Here is a 21128-nt window from a genome sequence, read left to right as displayed (position 1 = left end):
ATCTGAGGTCTAGTATGGGGGAGAGCTCACGGTCCCCATCATATCCTGAGCTTAATAAAATCAAGGTCGCTGAACTTAGACTAACATAGCTCACTGTTAAGTTCTGATCTTTGTAATACAGCATTTTTCTACTTGTTTGTGTTAAAATGATAATACTTACAGAACTTAAAACTAGGTAAAATATTAGTTGATTTTCCCTATATAGACTTGAGAGAATATGGAAGATTAATGCCTTGTACTCCTGTATTCACTGGAATTCAGTGAATTCATCACATCCTTTGTCCATTCTGGACAGCGAAACCGAGTTCTTATAGGCCTACTTTTGCTTCTAATTGCTAATAATGAATTTTCGGGACTAAGGCTTAGAAAGGTATACCTTTTTAATGAACAATAGCGACAGAAAAGACCAAGATACAAACAAAGGAGATGCGCCTCTAGCTCACAGAGGTAGAGGAAGAGATGTGGTTCTGTTTCATAGAACCAATTCAACGAGTCTGCTTTGATGTGGTGCTAAGTTAAAACATTCATAAGAGTATCAGTCTTGTTTTCCGGTGCAATATGAAAACTTCTCTGAATATTCATAACCCAGAAACGTATTTTCTTCTCTGTTGTTGGAAGTATAATTTTAACAAAGATATTGTAAAATTAAGACTTTGGAACTGTTACTGCATACTGCAAAGATCACTTTGAAGAGAGTTTATAATTCTAATTGTCTTAATAATTTGTTGCCATGGCAATAATGCTGTAATTTACATCTGAATTCCTAAGCAATCCAAAGACTTCGAACTTTGCTCTGTAAAATCAGAAGAGAATCATTTGCTCAGTTCTCTTTTCCCATATATACAATGGAGAAAAATAAATTCCTATCACGCTTGTCAACTTATTTTAACAAAGACTGAAAGCCCTTGTGCCTTCTGTTACTTTACCCAGCCACGAGATGGCATTCAGGAGGCGCTAAATTAACAAGGGCAATTGCCTTTCTTTTTTTTCTATGAAAATCTAATGCCTAATATCCTTATCTTTAGGAATTCACGAAATTCTTGTTTTCAAGTTATTTAACAGTGTTTCTTCCTCTTTTTTTTTCCCATTTAGACTGTCCTTCATCCTTGTGGGTTCAGTTCCAAGACAGTTGTTACCTTTTTCTTCAAGAAAACATCAAAGTAGAAAGCCTAGAGGATGTCAGAAGTCAGTGCACTGACCATGGTAAGGAGCTTATTCTTTTTTGTTTCTCTCAGAAATCAGCAAATAGTTTTCACTAATGTCTTCTAAAACAATGGTTTTGTTGTAGCTTACTTTGACCTGGATCCTTACAACAATTTTATTCTACAATATGCAAGCCACAGGCAGTGGGACTGGGTGGACATTTAACTCTTGGGGTGGAAGACAGTCATTAGACAATACAGTCCTAGCAGAGCGACAGAACTTTAGCAACAGCAGTGTCTATTTAATGTGCCTGCTCTGTGCCAGGCACTGTGCTTAATATATTTTACATTGACTTCAGTTATTATGGGAAACCTGTTAAGTAGTTTATTATTAACCTCCTTCCGTCAAGGGAAGACATTTAGTTCAGTTATTTGTTTAAGGTCACACAGGTAGGAACTGGCAGAGGCAGGGTTCAAACAAGGGTCTCTCTGACTTCAGGACCAGAGTCTTTAATGGCTGTTATTCAGCCCTGAAAGTGCTGTTTCAGGCACGTGTGTGGACAGAAGTCAGGACACATAGGACCATGGTGGTAAAGACTAAGGTAAAGAAGTCTATATCAAAGAAAAATGAGAAAAGTCTATTTACTAGAGGATATGCTCAGTGTGCTCTGGGAAATATATTTGTAACTTCACATTGTAAAATATAAATGAAAATAGTATTTTTTAAAAAGATGTGCTTGGGTGCTCTTGATATATTTGGTTTAGCTGAAAGCGCATCTTGTTGTTAAGCTTCTAATTGTTGTGATCATCGTTGGCTCAAAATTAAGGTATTATGTGGACGTCCAATCAAGATGGCAGTGTTGGTGAATGTACTTGTCTCCTTGCACAACCACATCAAAATTTAGGTAACTAAATTACAGAATAATTATCATTCAAAATTGCCTGAAATCTAGCTGAATGGAAGTCCTAAAACTAGGGATTTAAGGAAGAAACCACATGGTAAGAGGGGCAGAGACATGGAAGGGTCCCACACACTCATGCAGCAGATAAAAATCAGGAGGGAAATCTTGGCTGATAAGGTTCCCTTGAGGAGCAAGGTGTCCCAGCCCCACACCAGGCCCCCAGCCCAAGGTTCTAGTGCCAGGAAGAAAAGTCCCTATAACTTCTGGCTGTAAAAACCGGCTTGATTGAGGCTAAGGGAGACAGAAGCTTCTAGAATCCAAGGCAGTTCCTCCTAAAGGGCCCAGACTTTCTTGGATTTACTCCTTCTACGTAGTGCCTAGCTCAGGCACTAGGGTAGCAGCTTGAAAGGAACCAGGAACATATAGAGAGGAAATAAGTTGTCTGGCATCAGGGTGAGGGCTGTGGGGGCAACTTTCTCCCAGACAACAGTGCTGGCAGAGGCCATTGTTCCTTTTCTGAGATCCCACCACCACCATTACAGAGCCAGTGGGCAGACGCCACGTCTGAGTCTACATCAGCCTTGCTCACACTGTTCACCCTGCCCTGATGATTCCCTGGGACCCTATCCCAACCAACTTACTAGCCCACCCAAGCTGTTTCCAGTGGCTTTTCCATACTAATGGCCTGTCTTGACTCATGATTCAGATGTTCCTAAAATCTCTCACAAGCAGCACCTAGCCTTGGCATGCTGCATACCTCTCACTAAGAGACCCCAGACCCATAACTAGCAGCAGCCAGCCTTGGTTTACAGCTTGGCTTCTCTTGGGCACCTCCAAGCCCAGCCCAAGTAACACCATCTGCAGATTGCTTTGTCGCTCATGCTGGGTGGCCCTGGGCAGAATATAGGCAGCAGCTGACCTTGGCCTGCCCCTCCCAGGAGGCCACAGAGCCAGCACACCTGGTGGACAGCTTTAGAGCACATTGAAGCACCATCCAGCAAGTTATACAAGCGACATGCTTAAGGGGCAGACTCAGCAGGCACCAGAGCCCCACTGAAGTATGTTTTGCTCTGTTGGTGGCCCCCTACACAGCTGATTCTCCACAGTGGTTGGTGGTCACAGCCAGTCCTTGCAGCTGTTTGGCCTGGAGGTAAATCCCTCCCATTGACATACCAACAGCAATTCAAGGCTCATCAACTACAACAAAACATGCAGCGGTTCCGGCCAAGGTGGAGGTATAGGTAGAAACACTTTGCTTCCTCACACAACCAAAAGAAAGATAACAACCAATTTAAAAACAATAAATAATCAGAACTGCCAGAAAATCAAAATGGATGGAACTCCGACAACCAAGGAGTTAAAGAAACATTCATCTAAACTGGTAGGAGGGGTAGAGATGGACAACCGGGCAGGGAGGACCCGTGGCAAGGCTGTGGACCATGTGGGCCACAAGTAGGTGGGGCTGGCTGACCAGGAAACTAAAGACTCAAAACCTCTGGCTGTAAAATACTGTGGAGATTGTGAAGGTGGGTGAAACTCCCAGTCTCTCAGGAGTGTTCACTGAAAAGTGAGGCTAAAGCAAACAAGTTCCCTCTCTGACCCTTCCCCCACAGACAGCACCACAACACAGCAAAGAGGGTTACCCCACCCTGGCAAATACCTAAGGCTCCACCCCCTTTCAACATAACAGGTGCACTGGGATGAAGATATATGACCCAAATGAAAGAACAGATCAAAGCTCCAGAAAAAGAGCTAAGTGAAGAGGAGATAGACAACCTATCTGATGCAGAGTTCAAAACACTGGAAATCAGGATGTGCACAGAAGTGATTGAGCTTGGTCGCAAAATGAAGGAAGAAATGAATGCTACACAAAGGGAAATAAAGCAACATATACAGGGAACCAACAGTAAAGGTAGGGAAACCAGGACTCAAATCAATGATTTGAAGCAAAAGAAGGAAATAAATATCCAACCAGAACAGAATGAAGAAAGAAGAATTCAAAAAATGAAGAGAGAGACTTAGGAATCTCCAGGACATCTTTAAATGTTCCAACATCCAAATCATAGGGTCACCAGAAGGAGAAGAAGAGAAAGTAATTGAAAACTTATTTGAACAAATAGTGAAGGAAAACTTCCCCAATCTGCTGAAGGAAATAGACTTCCAGGAAGTCCAGGGAGCCCAGAGAGTCCCAAAGAAATTGGGCCCATGGAGGAACACACCAAGGCACATCATAATTAAGTTACTCAAGATTAAAGATAAGGAGAGAATCTTAAAAGCATCAGGAGAAAAGGAGACAGTTACCTACAAAGGAGTGCCGGTAAAACTATCAGCTGACTTCTCAAAAGAAACCTTGCAGGCAAGAAGGGGCTTGAAAGAAGTATTCAAAGTCATGACAGGCACGGACCTCCATTCAAGATTGCTCTATTCAGCAAAGCTGTCCTTTAGAATGGAAGGGCAGATAAAGTGCTTCCCAGATAAGGTAATTTTAAAGGAGTTCATGATTATCAAGCCCTTATTATATGAAATGGTAAAGGGACTTATCTAAGAACTAGAAGAAGATCAAAAACTATGAACAGTAAAATGACAACAAACACAAGTATCAACAACTGAACCTAAAAACAAAAACTAAGCAAACAACTAGAATAAGAACAGAATCACAGAAATGGAGATCACATGGAAGGTTATCAGTGGGAAGGTGTAGGGGGAAGATGGAGGGGGGAGGTAAAATAGATAGGGGGAGGTTAAGAATAGTATAGGAAATGGAGAAGCCAGAGAACTTATATGTACATGAACTAAGAAGGGGGAGGGATACCAGAGGGTGAGTGGTGTAGAGTGGAGGGGGGATAAAGGGAAGAAAAAATTGAGACAACTGTAATAGCACAATCAATAAAATATACTTTAAAAAGGCTCAACTACAACAGAAGGTTGTACACAGCCCACAGGGAGAGGAAGTACCTGGAGTGCCCAGCTTGGGTGATTGGCAAGGTTGTGCATTGGATCCTACACAAGACCTACCACATATGGTCACTCTACAAGCTTGAGAAAGGAAGCAGCTCTTCCTAATACATAGGAACAAACAAAAGGAAACTGCCAAAATGAGGAGATAAAGAAACATGGTCCAAATGAAAGAACAGAAAAAAACTCCAGAAAAAGAACTAAACAAAATGTGGAGCCCTGGCTGGGTGACTCAGTTGGTTGGGGCATTGTCCCATACACCAAAAGGTTGTGGATTCGATTCCTGGTCAGAGCACATACCTGGGTTGTGGGTTTGATCCCTGGTCAGGGCAAGTATGGGAGGCAATCAATTAATGTTTCTCTCTCGCATCAGTGTTTCTCTCTTGCTCCTCATTTCCTCTCTCTCTCTCTACAAAAAAAACAACAAAAAAAAAATCAGTACAGGTGAGGATTAAAAAAAATGGAGACAAGCAATCTAGTAGATGCAGAGTTCAAAACACTGGTTATAAGGATGGCCAAGGAACTTAGTGAAAACTTCAGTAGCATAAAAAAGGGCAGGGAAACCATAAAAAAGAACCAGTCAGAAATGAAGAATATAGCAACTGAAATGAAGAATAATTTACAGGGAATCAGGAGTAGAGTAGATGCAACTGAGAATCAATTCAGCATTTTGGAATATAAGGAAGCAAAAAACACCCTACCAAAACAGCATAAAGAAAAAGGAACCCCCCCCCACCAATAAGTACAGTATAAGGTTCCTCTGGGACAGCTTCAAGCATACCAACATTCTCATCATGGGATGCTGGAAGAAGAAGAGAGAAAGCAAGACATTGGAAACCTATTTAGGAAAATAATAAGAGAAAACTTCCTTAACCTGGTAAATGAAACAGACATACAGGTCCAGGAAGTGCAGACCTTCCCATACAAGATGAACCCAAAGAGGCCTGCTCCAAGACACATCATAATTAAAATGCAAAAGGTTAAAGACAAAGAGAAAAATCTTAAAAGCAGCAAGAGAAAAGAAGTTAGTTGCCTACAAGGGAGCTCCCATAAGACTGTCAACTTATTTCTCAATGGAAACTTTGCAGGCCGGAAGGGAGTTACAAGAAATAGTCAAAAGTGATGATCAGCAAGAACCTACAATCAAGAATTCTGTATCCAGCAAAGCTATTGTTTAGAATTGAAGGGCATATAGAGAGCTTCCCACACAAGGAAAAGCTAAAGGAGTTCATCACCACCAAAATAGTATTACAAGAAATGTTAAAGGTTCCTCAAGAAGAAAAAAATTTTAGAAGATAACAAATATGAACAATAAATTGGCAAAATATATATATACATATATATCAACAATTGAATCTAAAAAACAAAATAGATTAACTAGCAAAACAGAAACAGACTCATAGATACAGAGAACTTTTCGACAGTTGACAGAGAGGGTGTTGGGAGGATGGTGAAAAAGGTGACGGGATTAAGAAGTACAAATTGGTAGTTACAGAACAGTCATGGGGATATAAAGTACAGCATAGGGAATATAGTGAATAATATTCTAATAAAAATGTATGGCTGTCAGATGGGTACGAGCTTTATTGGGATGATCACTTACTAAGTTATATAATGTCTAATGACTAGAGTGTACACCTGAAACTATTATAATGTTGTAGGTCAACTGTAATTAAAAAAATAGAAAATGATTTTTAACAAACTGTGATGTGAGCTACCATCTTTTTCAACTGAAATATGTATGATGGTGACATGAGAGTCCTTGATTCTTCTAAGGTTTTTTTTTGTTACTGTTTGAGATAAAAGATCTCTTGATTGTTTCATTAAATTTTGACTTAGGCATATTTATCACTCCAGCATTTAGAAATGCCCTTTATCTAAAAAACACAATCTGACAACCCACCAGTATAATATTTTGGAAGAATATCAAATTGTATAATATTAGGGATACCTTAATTAAAATCATTTGTGTCATGGCCAGTGGTGGCTCAGTTGGTTGGAACATTGCTCATAGACCAAAACGTTACAGGTTCAATTCCAGGTCAGGGCACATACCTAGGTTGTGTGTTTGATTCCCAGTCAGGGCACATACAAGAAGGCAACCAATCAATGTTTCTGTCTCCCATCGATGTTGCACTCTCTCTCCTTCCCTCTCTCCCTTTCTTCCTCCCTCCCTTCCTCTCTCTGTAAAAGCAATGAAAAACGTCCTTGGTTAAGGATAAAAATTCATATTCATTTATTAGAGAAGGAATAAAAGCAGCATAGAACTTCTTAATGCTAGTAAGTGCCACATAGTATGCAATACATAGTTATTGCTTCCTTTTGAAAAATTACCTGCTAAGTGGTGTTGAACATTGGCTCTTTGAAAACAAGACAAAATTTCCAATATGTCAATTTGGTTTAATTTAAAGGAAATTGAATAATAGGAATTTTGCTGGTCTTACAAGTTTCTGAAAATGAGTTTTCCCCCACAACTATTTTATATCTTAAAAAAAAAACCTTTATATTAGGTATACTTAGATATAAACACAGATTTCAATTACAGACATTATATTAGAGGCTGATAGCCAAGAAAAGACATGTTACTATACTCTTAATAGATTGTATGAACCACAAGGTGGAAGTTCATTGTCCAGCTTAACTCATGTTACACAGTTAAGCAACTGCTTACTATACAGAGGCGTAATTCATGCTTGTTGACTGACTTCCTCTAGAACTCAATTGTAGTTAGCTGTGTTAACTACTTTTCTTTAGCAAAGCAAAACAAAATTGAAAACACCCAGCAACTTTGTGGCCTGATTTTTGATTGCTTGTTTCAATGTCCATTAACTCTACTTGTTCAAGCAGGGTAGCCATTTAGGAATTTTAAATTATGGGTGCTGGGTATTTTTTATCAAATACTTTTTCTGCATCTATTATATGAACATGAGATTTTTTTTCCTTCATTTTGTTTATATGGTATATCACATTTATTGATTTGCAAATGTTGTACTAAGCTTTTATTCCTGGAATAAATTCCACTTTATAATGTTCTGTGACCTTTTTGATGCATTGCTGTACTTGGTTTGCTAATATTTTTGCTGAGGATTTTTACATCTATGTTCATTAGGGATATTGGCTTATATGTTTCCTTTTTTTGTAGTATCTTTATCTGACTTTGGAATTAGGATAACGCTGGCCTCATAAAATAAGCTTGGCAGCGTTCCCTCCTCTTGAATTTTTTGGAAATAGTTTGAGGAGAGGTGTTAGTTCTTCTCAGAATCTTTGGTGAAATTCACCTGTGAAGCCATCTGGTCCAGGACTTTTGTTTTTTGGGAGTTCTTTGATTAACTGATTCAATTTCACTAGGTGTAGTCTGTCTATTCAGATTCTCTGATTCTTCCTGTTTTAGTTTTGGAAGATTGTGTATTTCTAGGAATTTGTCCATTTCATCCAGGTTGTCTAATTTGGTGACATGTACTTGTGCGCAATATTTTCTTACAGTCTTTTGTATTTCTTTGGTTTCAGTTTTTATTTCTCCTCTTTCGTTTCTGGTATTTATTTGGGTGTTTTGTGTCCTAACATGTGGTCTATCCTCAAAAACTTTCCATGTGCACTTGAAAATTACGTATACTTTGCTACTTTGGGGTGAAATGCTCTCTAGGTAACAGTTAAATCTACTTGGTCTAGTGTGCTATTTAAGGCTGCTGTTTCCTTGTTGAATTTCTGTCTGGAAACTCTATCCATTCAAGTCAGTGGCTTGTTAAAATCCCCTCCTATGACTGCATTTCTGTCAGTCTCTCCCTTTATGTCCTTCAAGATTTGCTTTCCATATTTAGGTGCTCCTATGTTGGGTGCATAAATATTTACTAGGGTTATATCTTCCTGTTGGATTGTTCCCTTTATCATTATGTAGTGTCCTTCTTTGTCTTACTAGAGCTTTGGTTTTAAGGTCTATTTTGTCAGATATAAGTATTGCTACCTAGCTTTCTTTTCTTTTCCATTTGCATGAAATATCTTTTTCCATCCCTTTACTTTTAGTCTGTGTGTATCTTTTGATCTAAGGTGGGTCTTTTGGAAGCAGCATATATATGTGTTGGGTTTTTTTCTTATCCCTTGAGCTACTGTATGTCTTTTGATTGGAGCATTTAAACCATTCACATTTAAGGTGCTTATTGATATATATATGTATTTATTGCCATTTTATTCTGGTTTTCTTTTTTTTCTTCTTAAAACAAGCCCCTTAACATTTGTTGCAATACTGCTTTGGTGGTAACAAACTCCTTTAGCTTTTACCTGTTTGGGAAGCTTTTCTTTTTCCTTCAATTTTAAATGATAGCTTTGCTGAATATAATAGCCTTGGTTGTAGGTCCTTACTTTTCATCACCTTGAATATTTCATGCCAATCCCTTCTGGCCAACATGTTTCTGTTGAGAAATCAACTGACAGTTTATGTGAGATTGCTTGCAGGTAACTGCTTTTCTTGTATACCTTTTCAGGTTTTCTCCTTGTCTTTAAGCTTTTCCATTTTAATTACAATGTGCCTTGTGTCCTCCTTTGGATCCATCTTGTTTGGGACTCTTCTGTGCCTCCTGTACTTGTGTCTTTTTCCTTTACCTGGTTAGGGAAGTTAGTCATTATTTCTTCCATTAGGTTCTTGATCCCTTGCTCACTCTCTTCTCATTCTGGTATCCCCATGAGGTTGATGTTGTTACAGTTTACATTGTCCCAGAGGTCCTTCAAACTCTACTTATTTTTTTTTAATTACTTTTCTTTTGCTGCTCTGCTTGGCTGTTTTATTCTAGCTTGTCTTCCAAATCACTTTTTCGATACTCTGCTTCATGCAACCTATTGTTTATTCTTTCCAGTGTATTATTTATTTCAAATATTGCATTCTTTACTTCTGACTGCTTTTTTATTTTTTATGTCATTTTTTTCATGCTTTGAGCATCCTTGTAATCATTACTCTAAACTCTATATCTGATAAATTGCTTGCCTCCATTTCATTTACCTCGACTTTGGGAGAATTCTCTTGTTTTTTATTTGGAGCCTGTTTCTTTGTCTTCCCATTTTGGCTGCCTCTTTGTATTTGTTTCTGTGTATTAGGTAGATCTGCAAAGATTCTGGTGCAGTCCTGTGTTAGATGCTGCCTGGGACTGGCCCTGGGCCACCTGTTTGGAGCTATCAGTGATCCACAGCTTGTGGCTCCCTCTGCGAGGCCTGTCTGTGTGTACAAACAACAAAGTCGTGCAGCAAGGCTGGCTTTTTACCAGCACTGGGCCGTGGGTAAGAGTCAGCCGAAGTCTCAGAGCTCCCAGTGATCTGCCTCTACCTGCCGGCTTTGTTTGGCTTTATCACTGAAAGGTCCTCTAGCTGTACTCCTCAACAGCCAGGCTTAAGCTCCACAGGGTGGGGGGAGAGGGATTTCTGTGGGTGGTGCTATTGCTTTCTCCCAGGCTGATGCCAAATGGAGGGGAGTGTGCTGCCCTGAGAAAGATGGCTTCTGCAGTATGGGGAATGACTGAGTACAGGGACCTTGGTGGCTCACCCTTCTTCATCTCTCTCCCAGAGCCACCAACCCATGTCTCCTAACAGCTCTAGTCTGCTCTGCCTTCCCTATGCTGAAGCCCAGGTTAAGTGGTTGCAGAGAAAAATTTGTTCACTGGCCTCTTAAGAAGCTTTTTCTGTCTATAGCCTGGTCTCCCTGGTAGACAAAAACCCTGCTGCTTTTCATAGTCGGATGTTATTTGAGTTCCTTTCCTGGTTCTGGTGCTCTAGGCTGGGGAGCCCAGCTTGGGGTTTAGACCTCACAATTCTCAGGGGAAACTTCCCACCCTGCTGAAACATCCCTCTGGAACGTCCACTGCTGCCTCTGGGAGCCCAGCCAGTCTTCTCATGCCTCCGCACTTCCTACCAGTCTCATGCTGATGTGGTCCCTTCTTTAAGTCTTTGGTTATAAGGCTTCTCTCCAGCTAGTCTTCAGTTAGTTATTCAGGATGATTTATTTATCTGTACTTCAGTTGTAATTCCAGTTTTGTTCTGGTAGGTGGTTAGTGGAACTTCCACCAAGATTTTATTTACCTTTAGAGAGAGGTGGATGGAAGCAACAAGAGAGGGAAAGAAACACTTGATGTTTCTAGAGAAATCATCGATTGGTTGCATCTTGTGTGCACCCCATCCGGGGACCAAATCAACCACCCAGGCATGTGCCCTGACCGGGAACAAAATAGCAGCCTTTTGTTTTGTGGCAAGATAACCAACCAAGTGAGCCACACCAGTCAGGGCTGTATGTACTTTTTAAAGGGCTTTTGATTATCTCTCCACATTGTCTCCAAAAAGGTTGTACTAATTTTACTGTAACCATTTATGAGTTCCTAAATATTTTTCTACACCCAAGGTGGACACTTTTTAATCTGAAAATGTGCTTATTTTTTTAAATGTTCATTTCTTTACCAGTAACATTGCATTTTTCACATATTTTTGTTACATTTTCTTTTGTGAGGGTGAATTGCCTTTCTCAGTTTGAGAACAATTTTTTTTCTTTTACTAAGATGTTTGCCTTTTTATTTATTTATTTATTTTTTGCCTTTTTATTTTTAATAGAGCTTTTGTGAGTTGTTTTTTCTTTAACAATATGATATGTTTTGGGGGGATGTTTTTGGCTCTATAGTTTTTTTTTTCCTCTGTAATTAAATTTCTTGGTTGAGCCTCTTTTGAAAGATGTGAAAGCAACAACCTAACACAGATTTTCCTACCATAGTAGGACATAACAGGAACCCTTTCTCTCCCCCACTTATTAACTTACTACAAAAAGTATTATTGATTTTAGAGTGATGCCATAAGTACACTAGCCTGCTGTTTAAGCCTCCTATAATTCTCAGTGTCGTCTCTTGTATCAGCAGTATTAGCATCACCTGGGAACTTGTTAGGAATGTAAATTCTCAGGCCCCACCTCACCCCCAGTGAATCAGAAACTCTGGTGTCAGGCCCAGCGCTCTGTGCTAACACGCTCTCCAGGTGATGCTGATGGAGACTACAGTTTGGAGAACCACCTTGGTATAACTACTGAGGTTTTCAGGAGCCTTAGTTGTCAGGATGATTGTAGAATAATGTAATTCAATAGTAGGAAAGGCTTTTTTCTCATTCCTTCATGTACTTGAATTCATTGTAGTACACAGAGCTTCCAAACTAACTTTAAAATGTGTGTAGGATAAACAACTTATCCTTGGGAAATAGTTGTTAGTTCTGTAATAACTGAGACTGGAAAATCATTTTCTTAGGAACATTGTTATATTCTTCATGTAGCTACATACCGCTGAAAGGATGTTATTTCTGTCCTCACCAGGGGTTCGATGTACTCCCCCCACCAAATTTCTGCTTTCTACAAGCTTTGATGTCATCATTCACTGTTTTAGTTTGCAAAAACATGTATTATCACCAGAGAAACTAACTCCACTAGTGTTTTCTCGTATGTATTAACCAATGAAGACAGTGGAATTATTTTTTACTTGGCAAGAGAACCTTTGGGTTAAGAGACAAGGTTAAATTATCTTGGAAAAGTGGAGTTACTGCTACGATTTATAGGGTGCTATGTAACTTATAGATTGTAAGGATAAAAAAGTTAGTGAGACAAGAATATACATGGCTGCTGCTCTTTACCCTTGATCCTGGTGAGAGTCCCAGGAAAATTCAATTAATTACCCAGTGAGAATGAGGACCTCCTTTGTCATTAACCAGGACATAGTTCTAAGGATGACCAGAGGAGAATATGGGAATAGGCTTCAGGCAGCAGGGGCATGAATGCCAGCTAAGTGAGGCAGGTCAGAGACACAGCTTCACTGCTTGTTAGTTGAACTTGATTAGGTCTTGGGACTGTTCTGGCAAGTTGCCCTAATACTTTCTAGCTCTCCTGGGTGTGGGTTGGTCAGAGATACTCCTCTCTACCCTTGTGAAATGGTGCCATGATTGCTAGAGAGAGTGAGTAGTGGGGAAAAAGTAGAGAGACACATAAAGTGTGTTTTACTGCTCAGCCTCCCCATGATGTTTTCCTGAAAATGAGATCATAAACTCTAGGTGAATGAAACAGTATAAAATGCTTTTGTTCAATTTATATAATATTACTTTTTTCATGATTACATTCTTTTCAGATGTGCATATTTTCAAGCTAAATTTAAAAATGCAAAGTATAACATTATGTATTTTAATAATACATACTTTTATATACTTCATGTGACTTTTTTGGCTCTGGGAAGACTTTTTTTCTTCCTAAAATAATTTCAGGAGCAGATATGATCAGCATACACAATGAAGAAGAAAATGATTTCATACTGGATACTTTGAAAAAGCAATGGAAAGGCCCAGATGATATCCTACTAGGCATGTTTTATGATACAGATGGTAAGTGATATTTATCTTGAGATACCACTCTTTTTTCCTTAACATTAGTAAAACTGACTACTGTCTTCTAGATTCTCTGGTCTCCAGGTACTGCAGTTTCGGTATGCACCCGTCTAGTACCACAGCTTTCCCCCAAGCAGCTCAATGTTTCACATGTGAGAGTCGAAGTTGATTCTTTTGTCTGGATAAAAATATGGTTCTGGGTTCAGTATTGTAATATGGCAGGCTTATAAAAATCAGTGTTAAGAGTCAATGATTAATAGGATACAGAAGGACAACTATAAAAGTTATATATATCATGTAAATATATTTATTGTTACTATAGAAAATATATATTACTTTCTAAATGAAATGAAGGTTACTGTTAATAATTTAACTATCTTCTTGGCCTTTTCCATAAAATATTTTTTTCTTTACAAATATGAGATCTTCAGAACCTTCCTGAACCAATTCTTTTAATTTACCTGTGCACAGGATATATTCCTCTTCTAATTTAAATCCTACAACCAATCCTTTGAACTAGGCACGCCTTAGTAGCTTCCCACCTTTAATCCTAGACCCTTCGGCTTTTATACTGATAAGGATATTCTTAACTGACAGATGCGAGTTTCAAGTGGTTTGATAATTCAAATATGACATTTCATAAGTGGACAGACCAAGATGATGATGAGGATCTAGTTGACACCTGTGCCTTTTTGCAAACCACGACTGGTGAATGGAAAAAAGGAAATTGTGAAGTTTCTTCTGTGCAAGGAACCCTTTGTAAAGCAGCTAGTAAGTATCATTAAAGGCATTTTTCCAATCTAAGCTGCGGGGAAGGGAGGGAAGTAGGTCTGGTTTTGAAATAATTTTCTTTAAGTATGCCTTAAGAGAGGGAATATATATAAGACCAGAATATATATTGCGTTGGCCACGAAGTCTGTATTTTTTTCTATAAAATAAAAGACACATTTTTCATTTTCACCAGTAACTTTATTGACTTGGATATTTTGAGTATGTCAGCTATCTTCTGCATGGTATAAGGTTGATTTTTTTCTCAATTAATGTCCCGATTATATCGCTGTCAAGTTCAACTGGTCTACCTGACCGTGGAGCATCATCCAGAGAGAAATGTCCACCATAAAACTTCACAAACCATTTTTTGACATGTTTGGTCAGTCACATCACGTTCTCCATACACTGCACAATTTTTGTGTGTGTGTTTCAGTTGTCTTTTTACCTTTCTTGAAATAGTAAATAGAGCATTATATGCTGAAAATGTTGTGTATTTTCTTCCATCTTCAATATTAAAATGGCCCCACAAAAATTCACCAATTTTGATGTTTTAAAAAAAATTCACGCTGACATGACAGCTGTGACAATACAATCTAACAAAATTGTTTCAAATAGAATTAAAGACTACTAAACACTACTAGACCCATCTTACAGAAAAAAAAAACAAATGAACTTTTTGGCCAACCTAGTATCAGGATGGTTTGTTCTCATATCTCTTGGAAGTCAAATATTAATTCTCTTACATTTCAGAGGTACGGCCAGATCAGGTGAACCACACGTACTTTATTCTATCTGCTTATTCTTAGAGCTCTGAAGAGGTCAGTTGTTTTTTTTTTTTCTGTTGTCCAAAGAAAGTATTCAGTATCATAGCCTCTTTACATGTGACTTGACTGAACAGTGGAAGTGGTGAATAATCATGTCTGATTCCAGAATTCTAATTATTCCAGGATTCTAATGGGAGTTTACAAATAATTTGATTCTGTACAAGAACTGATTTCTTTTGGCAAAGAAAAATTGCTTTGTAGTTTATAATTTATTCTGGATTAAAATGTTTTCTTTTGACCCATCATACTATTTCCTAGTGAACAAAAATAATTCTGAACCACAAGATTTTGATGTTATTATTAAAACATTACATGAAATCTGTTGTAAGTTCTAGAAAGAATTGTTCTCTCATTTAAGGCAGTTAAAATTTCAAAATACAATTCTGGAGTGCTTGAAACATAAAACAGCCACTTCCTCACTTTGCATTTAGTATTTCCTTCCACTTTAACTGTAAACCGAAGCTATACACCTCCTCTGATTTATTTCCTTTCTTTACCTCTGAAGTACTGTATTTTGCCATGTATAATGCACACCTTTTGCCCAAGTTTTTGAGGGAAAAAAAAGGGTGCACATTATACATGGGTATAATGATCACATGCCATGGGTGTAATACCCTGTGCACCATGCACACAAAAATGTGGGAGCGTATTACACACAGCAAAATATGGGAGATATTTTTTACTTGCTTCAGCAGAGTTCTTGACTACAGTTTTATAATGATTATATAAAATGTCATAGTTTTATGATAGTAGCCTTTAACTTCCATTATTTATTGGATTTTTAAAATATACGGTCATTTACTGTGCCTCAGGGCACCATTACATAAATCGAATTTTTAACTATAACGTTGAAACATCAGAAAGCATGAGTAAATGCACACTAATAAGGTAAGGTCAAAAATGCGGTACTAATGAGGTACACAAATGTGTATTTTAATTTTACTGTGTTTTCTAGACTCTCCAACCAAAATCCTCTTATTTCCCTCAGTCTTTTTCCACCAACCAAGCTAATGCATCTTATCAGACCTCTACATCTTTTTTAAGAAACTAAGTTTGAAACAGATAACATATGCAATACAAAGCAATAGAAATGTGGATCCTACTGAGCTATTAAAGGGTTCATTTTTAACTGCTTTGAAAGTGTTTAAAGGCAAACTTAGAATAAAGCATACTTAAATTTTAATTTTGGTTTTCTTTTGTATTTTAGTTCCATATGAAAAGAAATATTTATCAGGTGAGTATTAGTCTTTTGTTAAAATTTTTCTATAAGTACAAATGTGCTAACAATCTAGCATGTTAAAGTACTACTAAGGACACCCTTTAAAAAATTATTTGACATAAGGTTAAGCAGAACAACTTTTATACAAATGTATGAAGGTCTCTTAGCTTAGTAGTTTAAGACTTGACATTTTAAATATAATTAACTCCAAGTTAGTTATGAAATGAACATTTTTTTAAAATACCAAATTTTACTTTCTCATTTAACTCCATTATCTGTTTTTGTGGGAAATGACTATATCTTTTGTTCAAAAAATTTTCGACTCAGTTATAATTACAACTCATAGAGCGTTTGTCTTAAGGGCTTACTAAATGCATTTTTCTTGAAAGCTACAGGTAATATTGGGTTGGCCACAAAGTTTGTTTAGTTTTTTCCATAAAATAAAGGACGCAGTTTTCATTTTCACCAATAACTTTATTGACTTGGATATTTTGAGTATGTCGGCTATCTTCTGCTATTGGCTTCTGGTGGGTAGAGGCAAGCAGTGCTGCTAAACATCTTCCAATGCATAAGACAGTGCACAGCAAAGAATTCTTTGTTCAATATGTAAATATACCAAGAAACTTTGCAAACCACTTATGACACGTCTCATCAGTCATAGCACCTTCCCCATACACTGCATAAATCTATTTTTTTTTGCATTTCAGTTGTGTTTTTACCTTTCTTGAAATAAAGCATTATATGCTGAAAATGTTGCATATTTTCTTCTATCTTCAATGTTAACATGGCTGCACTAAAATTCAATGTTGGTTTTTTAAAAAACCAACCGATATGACAGCTGTGATAGCACAATCTAACAAAACTGTTTCAAATTAAGTTAAAGACAACTAAGAGTTACTAGAGCCATTGTACGGAACAAATTATTTTGCCAACCAAATGTATGTATTTACATAGTTTAAAAGGAAAACTACACAAGGCAAACACTGAAAAATCTGTCTCCCATTTTGTCCCCATTCTCTTTACTAGGCACCGTTTCCATTTCTTCTTTAACTGCCTAGTGCTTCTTTTGTCAATAAGCAAATTGAGATGTGACTTATTTTGCACCTTTTATTCACAAATATATTTTAGATAGCTCTCCATATCATTACCTATATATTGGTCTTTCTTTTTTTTTTATAACTACACTCTTCCATTGTATGGATATACAGTTATTTAACCAGTTTGACTATTGGGTTGTTTCCAAACTTTTGTTGTTATAAACAATGAATCCAAGTCATTATTTGTAACAGCAATGAATCAGTCACCTAATATAAATGCGCATTTTCTGAATTACCTGAAATGTTACTGCTAAACTGAAAGTGAGGTGTAACTTCTACCAATACCATAGCATTTTGCATTTCCAGAAGCAATGTATGAATGTCTTATGAAACTTTTGGATTTTTGCCAATTGGATGGTATTTTTTTAATCTCCATATTTTGAGGTACAAACCTGAAATGTACAGCCTGATAACTGCTTGTGTATACAACTGTGTAACTACCACTCAAATGAAGACACAATCTCCATCACACACACAAATATCCCTCATGCCCCATTCCTATAAATGCCCACCCTATCCCCATCCACCCCTCAGGTAACCAATACGCTTTCTATCACCATATATTACAGTTGCTTTCCTTGAATTTCACATAAACATAACTCTAGTAGTTTCAGTCACGAATTTTTATTCATCTGTGTTAATGCATATCTATTGTACTTTTCCTATTATCGTGTAGTATCTATAAATATGCAAGATTTTATCCACTATTTTTTAAAACATCTTATTTACTTATTTTTAAGAGAGGGGAAGGGAAAAAGAGAGGGAGAGAAATATCGATGTGTGAGAGATACATCCATCAGTAACCTCTCACAAACCACCAACTGGGAAACTGGCCCACAACCCAGGCATGTGCCCTGCATGGGAATTGAACCGATGACCTTTTGGTTCACAGGCTGGCAGTTAGTCCACTAAGCCACACCAGCCAGGGCCATTCTATTACTTTAAGGGTATCTGGGTCATTTGCAGTTTAGCACTAATATGATAGAGTTGTGTATGAAATTTCTCATGTTTCTCTGGACCTATATTCTCATTTTCCTTGAGTGGGAGAAACAAGATGGGAGACAGACTTTAGTGTTTGTCTTGTATAGCTTTACTTTTGAAGCATGTAAATACACTACCTGTAGCTTTAAAAAAAATGCATTTAGTAAGTGCTTAAGTCAGATGCTTCATGAATTGTAATTATAACTGAGGATAAATTTTTTAGAAGATTGCCATCATTTCCCACAAAAACAAATAATGGAGTTCAGTGAGAAAATACAATTTGGTGTTTAAAAAAATTCCAGAGTGGAACTGCAGGGTCATAGGGTAGAAAACCATTGCTTAATTTTTCAAAGTGGTGGAACCACATTACATTCCTACTGCTAGTGTACACCAAGTTCCATTTGCTCATCCATCCCAGGATGTTAGTACTGTCAACCTATTCAATTTTTGCCATTTAGATGGGTGCGTGATTATTGTAGTATTTTTTCCTATCCCTGATTAATAATGATGTTGAGCACCTTTACATGTTTATCGGCCACTTGGATATCTTTTTATGAAATGCCTGTTCTTTTGCTCTTATTTTTTTGTGAGGCTTGCTTCCTTTTTTTTTCTTATTCAAACATTTATTTTTTTAGAGAGGGAGGGAGGGAGGGAGGGAGAAATAAAGGGAGAGAACCATCATGTGAAAAACACCAATTGCCTCACACATGCCCATACCAGGGATCAAATATGCAACCCAGGTATGTGCTCTGACCAGGAATCAAACCAGCAACCTTTTGCTTTGCAAAAGAATGATATCCAGTTGAGCTACATGTCAGGGCTAGTTCGCTTTACTTATTGGTAGTTTATTCTTAAAAATTCTGGCTACAAGTCCTTTTTCAGGTATGTGTATCTTGACTATTTTCTCTGTTTGTAGCTTGCCCTGATATAACAACTATGATGAAAGAAGAGTGTTTAAAAGTCCATGCGTATTAATTCTCTCCTCTATTGGAGAAACATGTAACATCTAAAAAAATCAAGCACAGCACAACCTCACACACACTAGGTTGGCTATCTAAAAAACAGAAAGTAAGTTTTAACAATATGAAGGAAGTAGAAACCTTGTATACTATTGGTAGAAATATAAAATGGTTCAGCCACTGTGGAAAGTATGGTAGCTCCTCAAAAAATTAAAAGTAGATTACCATATGATCCAGCAATTCCACTTCTAGGTATATGCCCAAAGTGAAAGGAGGGATCCAAGAGATATCTATACACCCATGTTTATAGCAGCAATATTTACAATAGCCAAAAGGTGGAACCAACCCAAGTGTCCATCAACAAACGGAGAGCAAAATGCGGTATATATTACCATTATGGAACATTATTCAGCCTTAAAAAGGCAAATCTGACACATTCTACATGCATGAATCTGGAACACACTAAGCTAAATAAGCCAGTCACAAAAGAATAAGTACTGCATGATTCCAAGTATATGGTACCTGAAGTAGTCCACCTTATAGACAGAAGGTAGAATGGTGGTTGCTAGGGCCAGGGCCCTGGGTGGGGGGAATGGGGAGTTACTGTTTAATCAGGTTTGCAAGAGTTCTACGGATGAATGATGGTAACATAGCACAACCATGTGAATGTACTCAGTGCTACTGAACTGTACACTTAACATTGGTTATTTAAGACAGTGAAGTGTTATCTTACCATAATTAGAAACAAAATCAATAAAAGCAGTATAAGCATGTCACTTAGAAACTCAGAAGCAAGGACTGTAACAGCAGTAACAGAAGCTGTTACTTTTGAGGAACAGGTATTAAGGGTGAGCAGTAGTGGGGCAGGAGCAGTTTTCATTGCCTATCTTGTAGAACCATGAATTTTAAGCTATGTAAATGTATACTTAGGGGGAAAAAAGATGTGTGAAAATTGAAATGAGTAGAAAACATCAGGTAGGTCTGTGATGGGCCCCAAAACCACTTCAGGAATAAAACATCTGGCACCATTTGGTCTTCAGACTCCAGTGAGCTTTGAATTTATTTAAAAATATATCCCCAAGATAGGTGTAACTACTGTGTGTGAAGCTTTCTTCTATTAGACATTGAAGACAGAGCCGTGAACAGAAAAAGCCTCTGCTCGCAATCTTATGTCTTTAGTGGGAAGGTTAAATACCTACCTGTAAGTATATATGGTATGTCAGATGGTGGCATGTACTGTAGAAGAAAAGATGAGTGAAGGGATAAAGGGAGGTCTTTTTTTTTAAAAATAGGATTGCCAGGGAAGGCCATATTTGAGCAGAACAATGTTTAAAAAAGCCTGTCATAAAGGTATTATGTTTATGACTTTGTGGAGTAAGAATGGTACCACTGAACTGAAGCAACCAGAATAGAGTTAAGTGGAGTGGCACTCCGGACAAACAGGAAGTTCCCTTTCACTCAAGTGTTAAGACCACCTTGGGAAGAATGTGTCACGAGATAAAGTGGCTGCACTTGGTGTGGTAAGCACACAGGATAGGGGAAGTTAGCCCAAGCTGGATTCAGCAACGACCTACAGATGATGCATGAGTTAGATCTTGAAGGACAAGCAGATATTAGTATTAGGCAGGAGAAAGAGGAAAGGTTATCAAAGAGGATGGATCAGCATAAACCAAGGTGAATGGTTTGAATTTTTGTCCTGCCACTTCCTAAAAGGACTTGGGCAAGTCATTTAAACTATTTCTGCATATGTAAAAAGGGGGAGTTGTATGTACCTAGTAGGCATTCAAATCAGCCTGTAATTACCATAGTCCAATGATTTTTAAAAAAGATTTTATTTTTAAAGAGAGGAGAAAGGAAGGAGAAAGAGAGGGAAACATCAGTGCGGTTGCCTCTCATTCA

The 21128-nt window shown here is 37.8% G+C and overlaps 2 protein-coding genes across 7 annotated transcripts in view; one reads left to right on the top strand and one right to left on the bottom strand.

The window, feature by feature from the left end:
- The window catches only part of MARCHF7 (membrane associated ring-CH-type finger 7), a 90163-nt gene that overhangs the window by 13524 nt on the left and 55511 nt on the right, over positions 1-21128 (bottom strand). For all 3 annotated transcript variants that reach the window (XR_008426166.1, XR_008426167.1, XM_053918716.1), the window contains exon 9: positions 5300-5408. The gene's annotated coding sequence lies outside the window, so the exon portion shown is untranslated. Of the gene's footprint in view, positions 1-5299; positions 5409-21128 lie in introns of those variants that run through there.
- The window catches only part of LOC112322194 (CD302 antigen), a 145526-nt gene that overhangs the window by 119292 nt on the left and 5106 nt on the right, over positions 1-21128 (top strand). For 2 of the 4 annotated variants that reach the window (XM_024579810.3, XM_053918715.1), the window contains 4 exons: positions 1093-1203; positions 13259-13375; positions 13976-14149; positions 16181-16207. In XM_024579810.3, the coding sequence (XP_024435578.2) occupies positions 1093-1203; positions 13259-13375; positions 13976-14149; positions 16181-16207 (429 nt within the window). Of the gene's footprint in view, positions 1-1092; positions 1204-13230; positions 13376-13975; positions 14150-16180; positions 16208-21128 lie in introns of all 4 variants that reach the window. The other 2 variants (XM_071220659.1, XM_045187382.3) reach the window with 1 other exon arrangement.

This window comes from Desmodus rotundus, chromosome 2, assembly GCF_022682495.2.
Source record: "Desmodus rotundus isolate HL8 chromosome 2, HLdesRot8A.1, whole genome shotgun sequence".
Classification (NCBI taxonomy): Eukaryota; Metazoa; Chordata; class Mammalia; order Chiroptera; family Phyllostomidae; genus Desmodus; species Desmodus rotundus.
The sequence above is the reverse complement of the archived record's forward strand: the minus strand, read 5'-3'. Positions and strand labels throughout refer to the sequence as shown.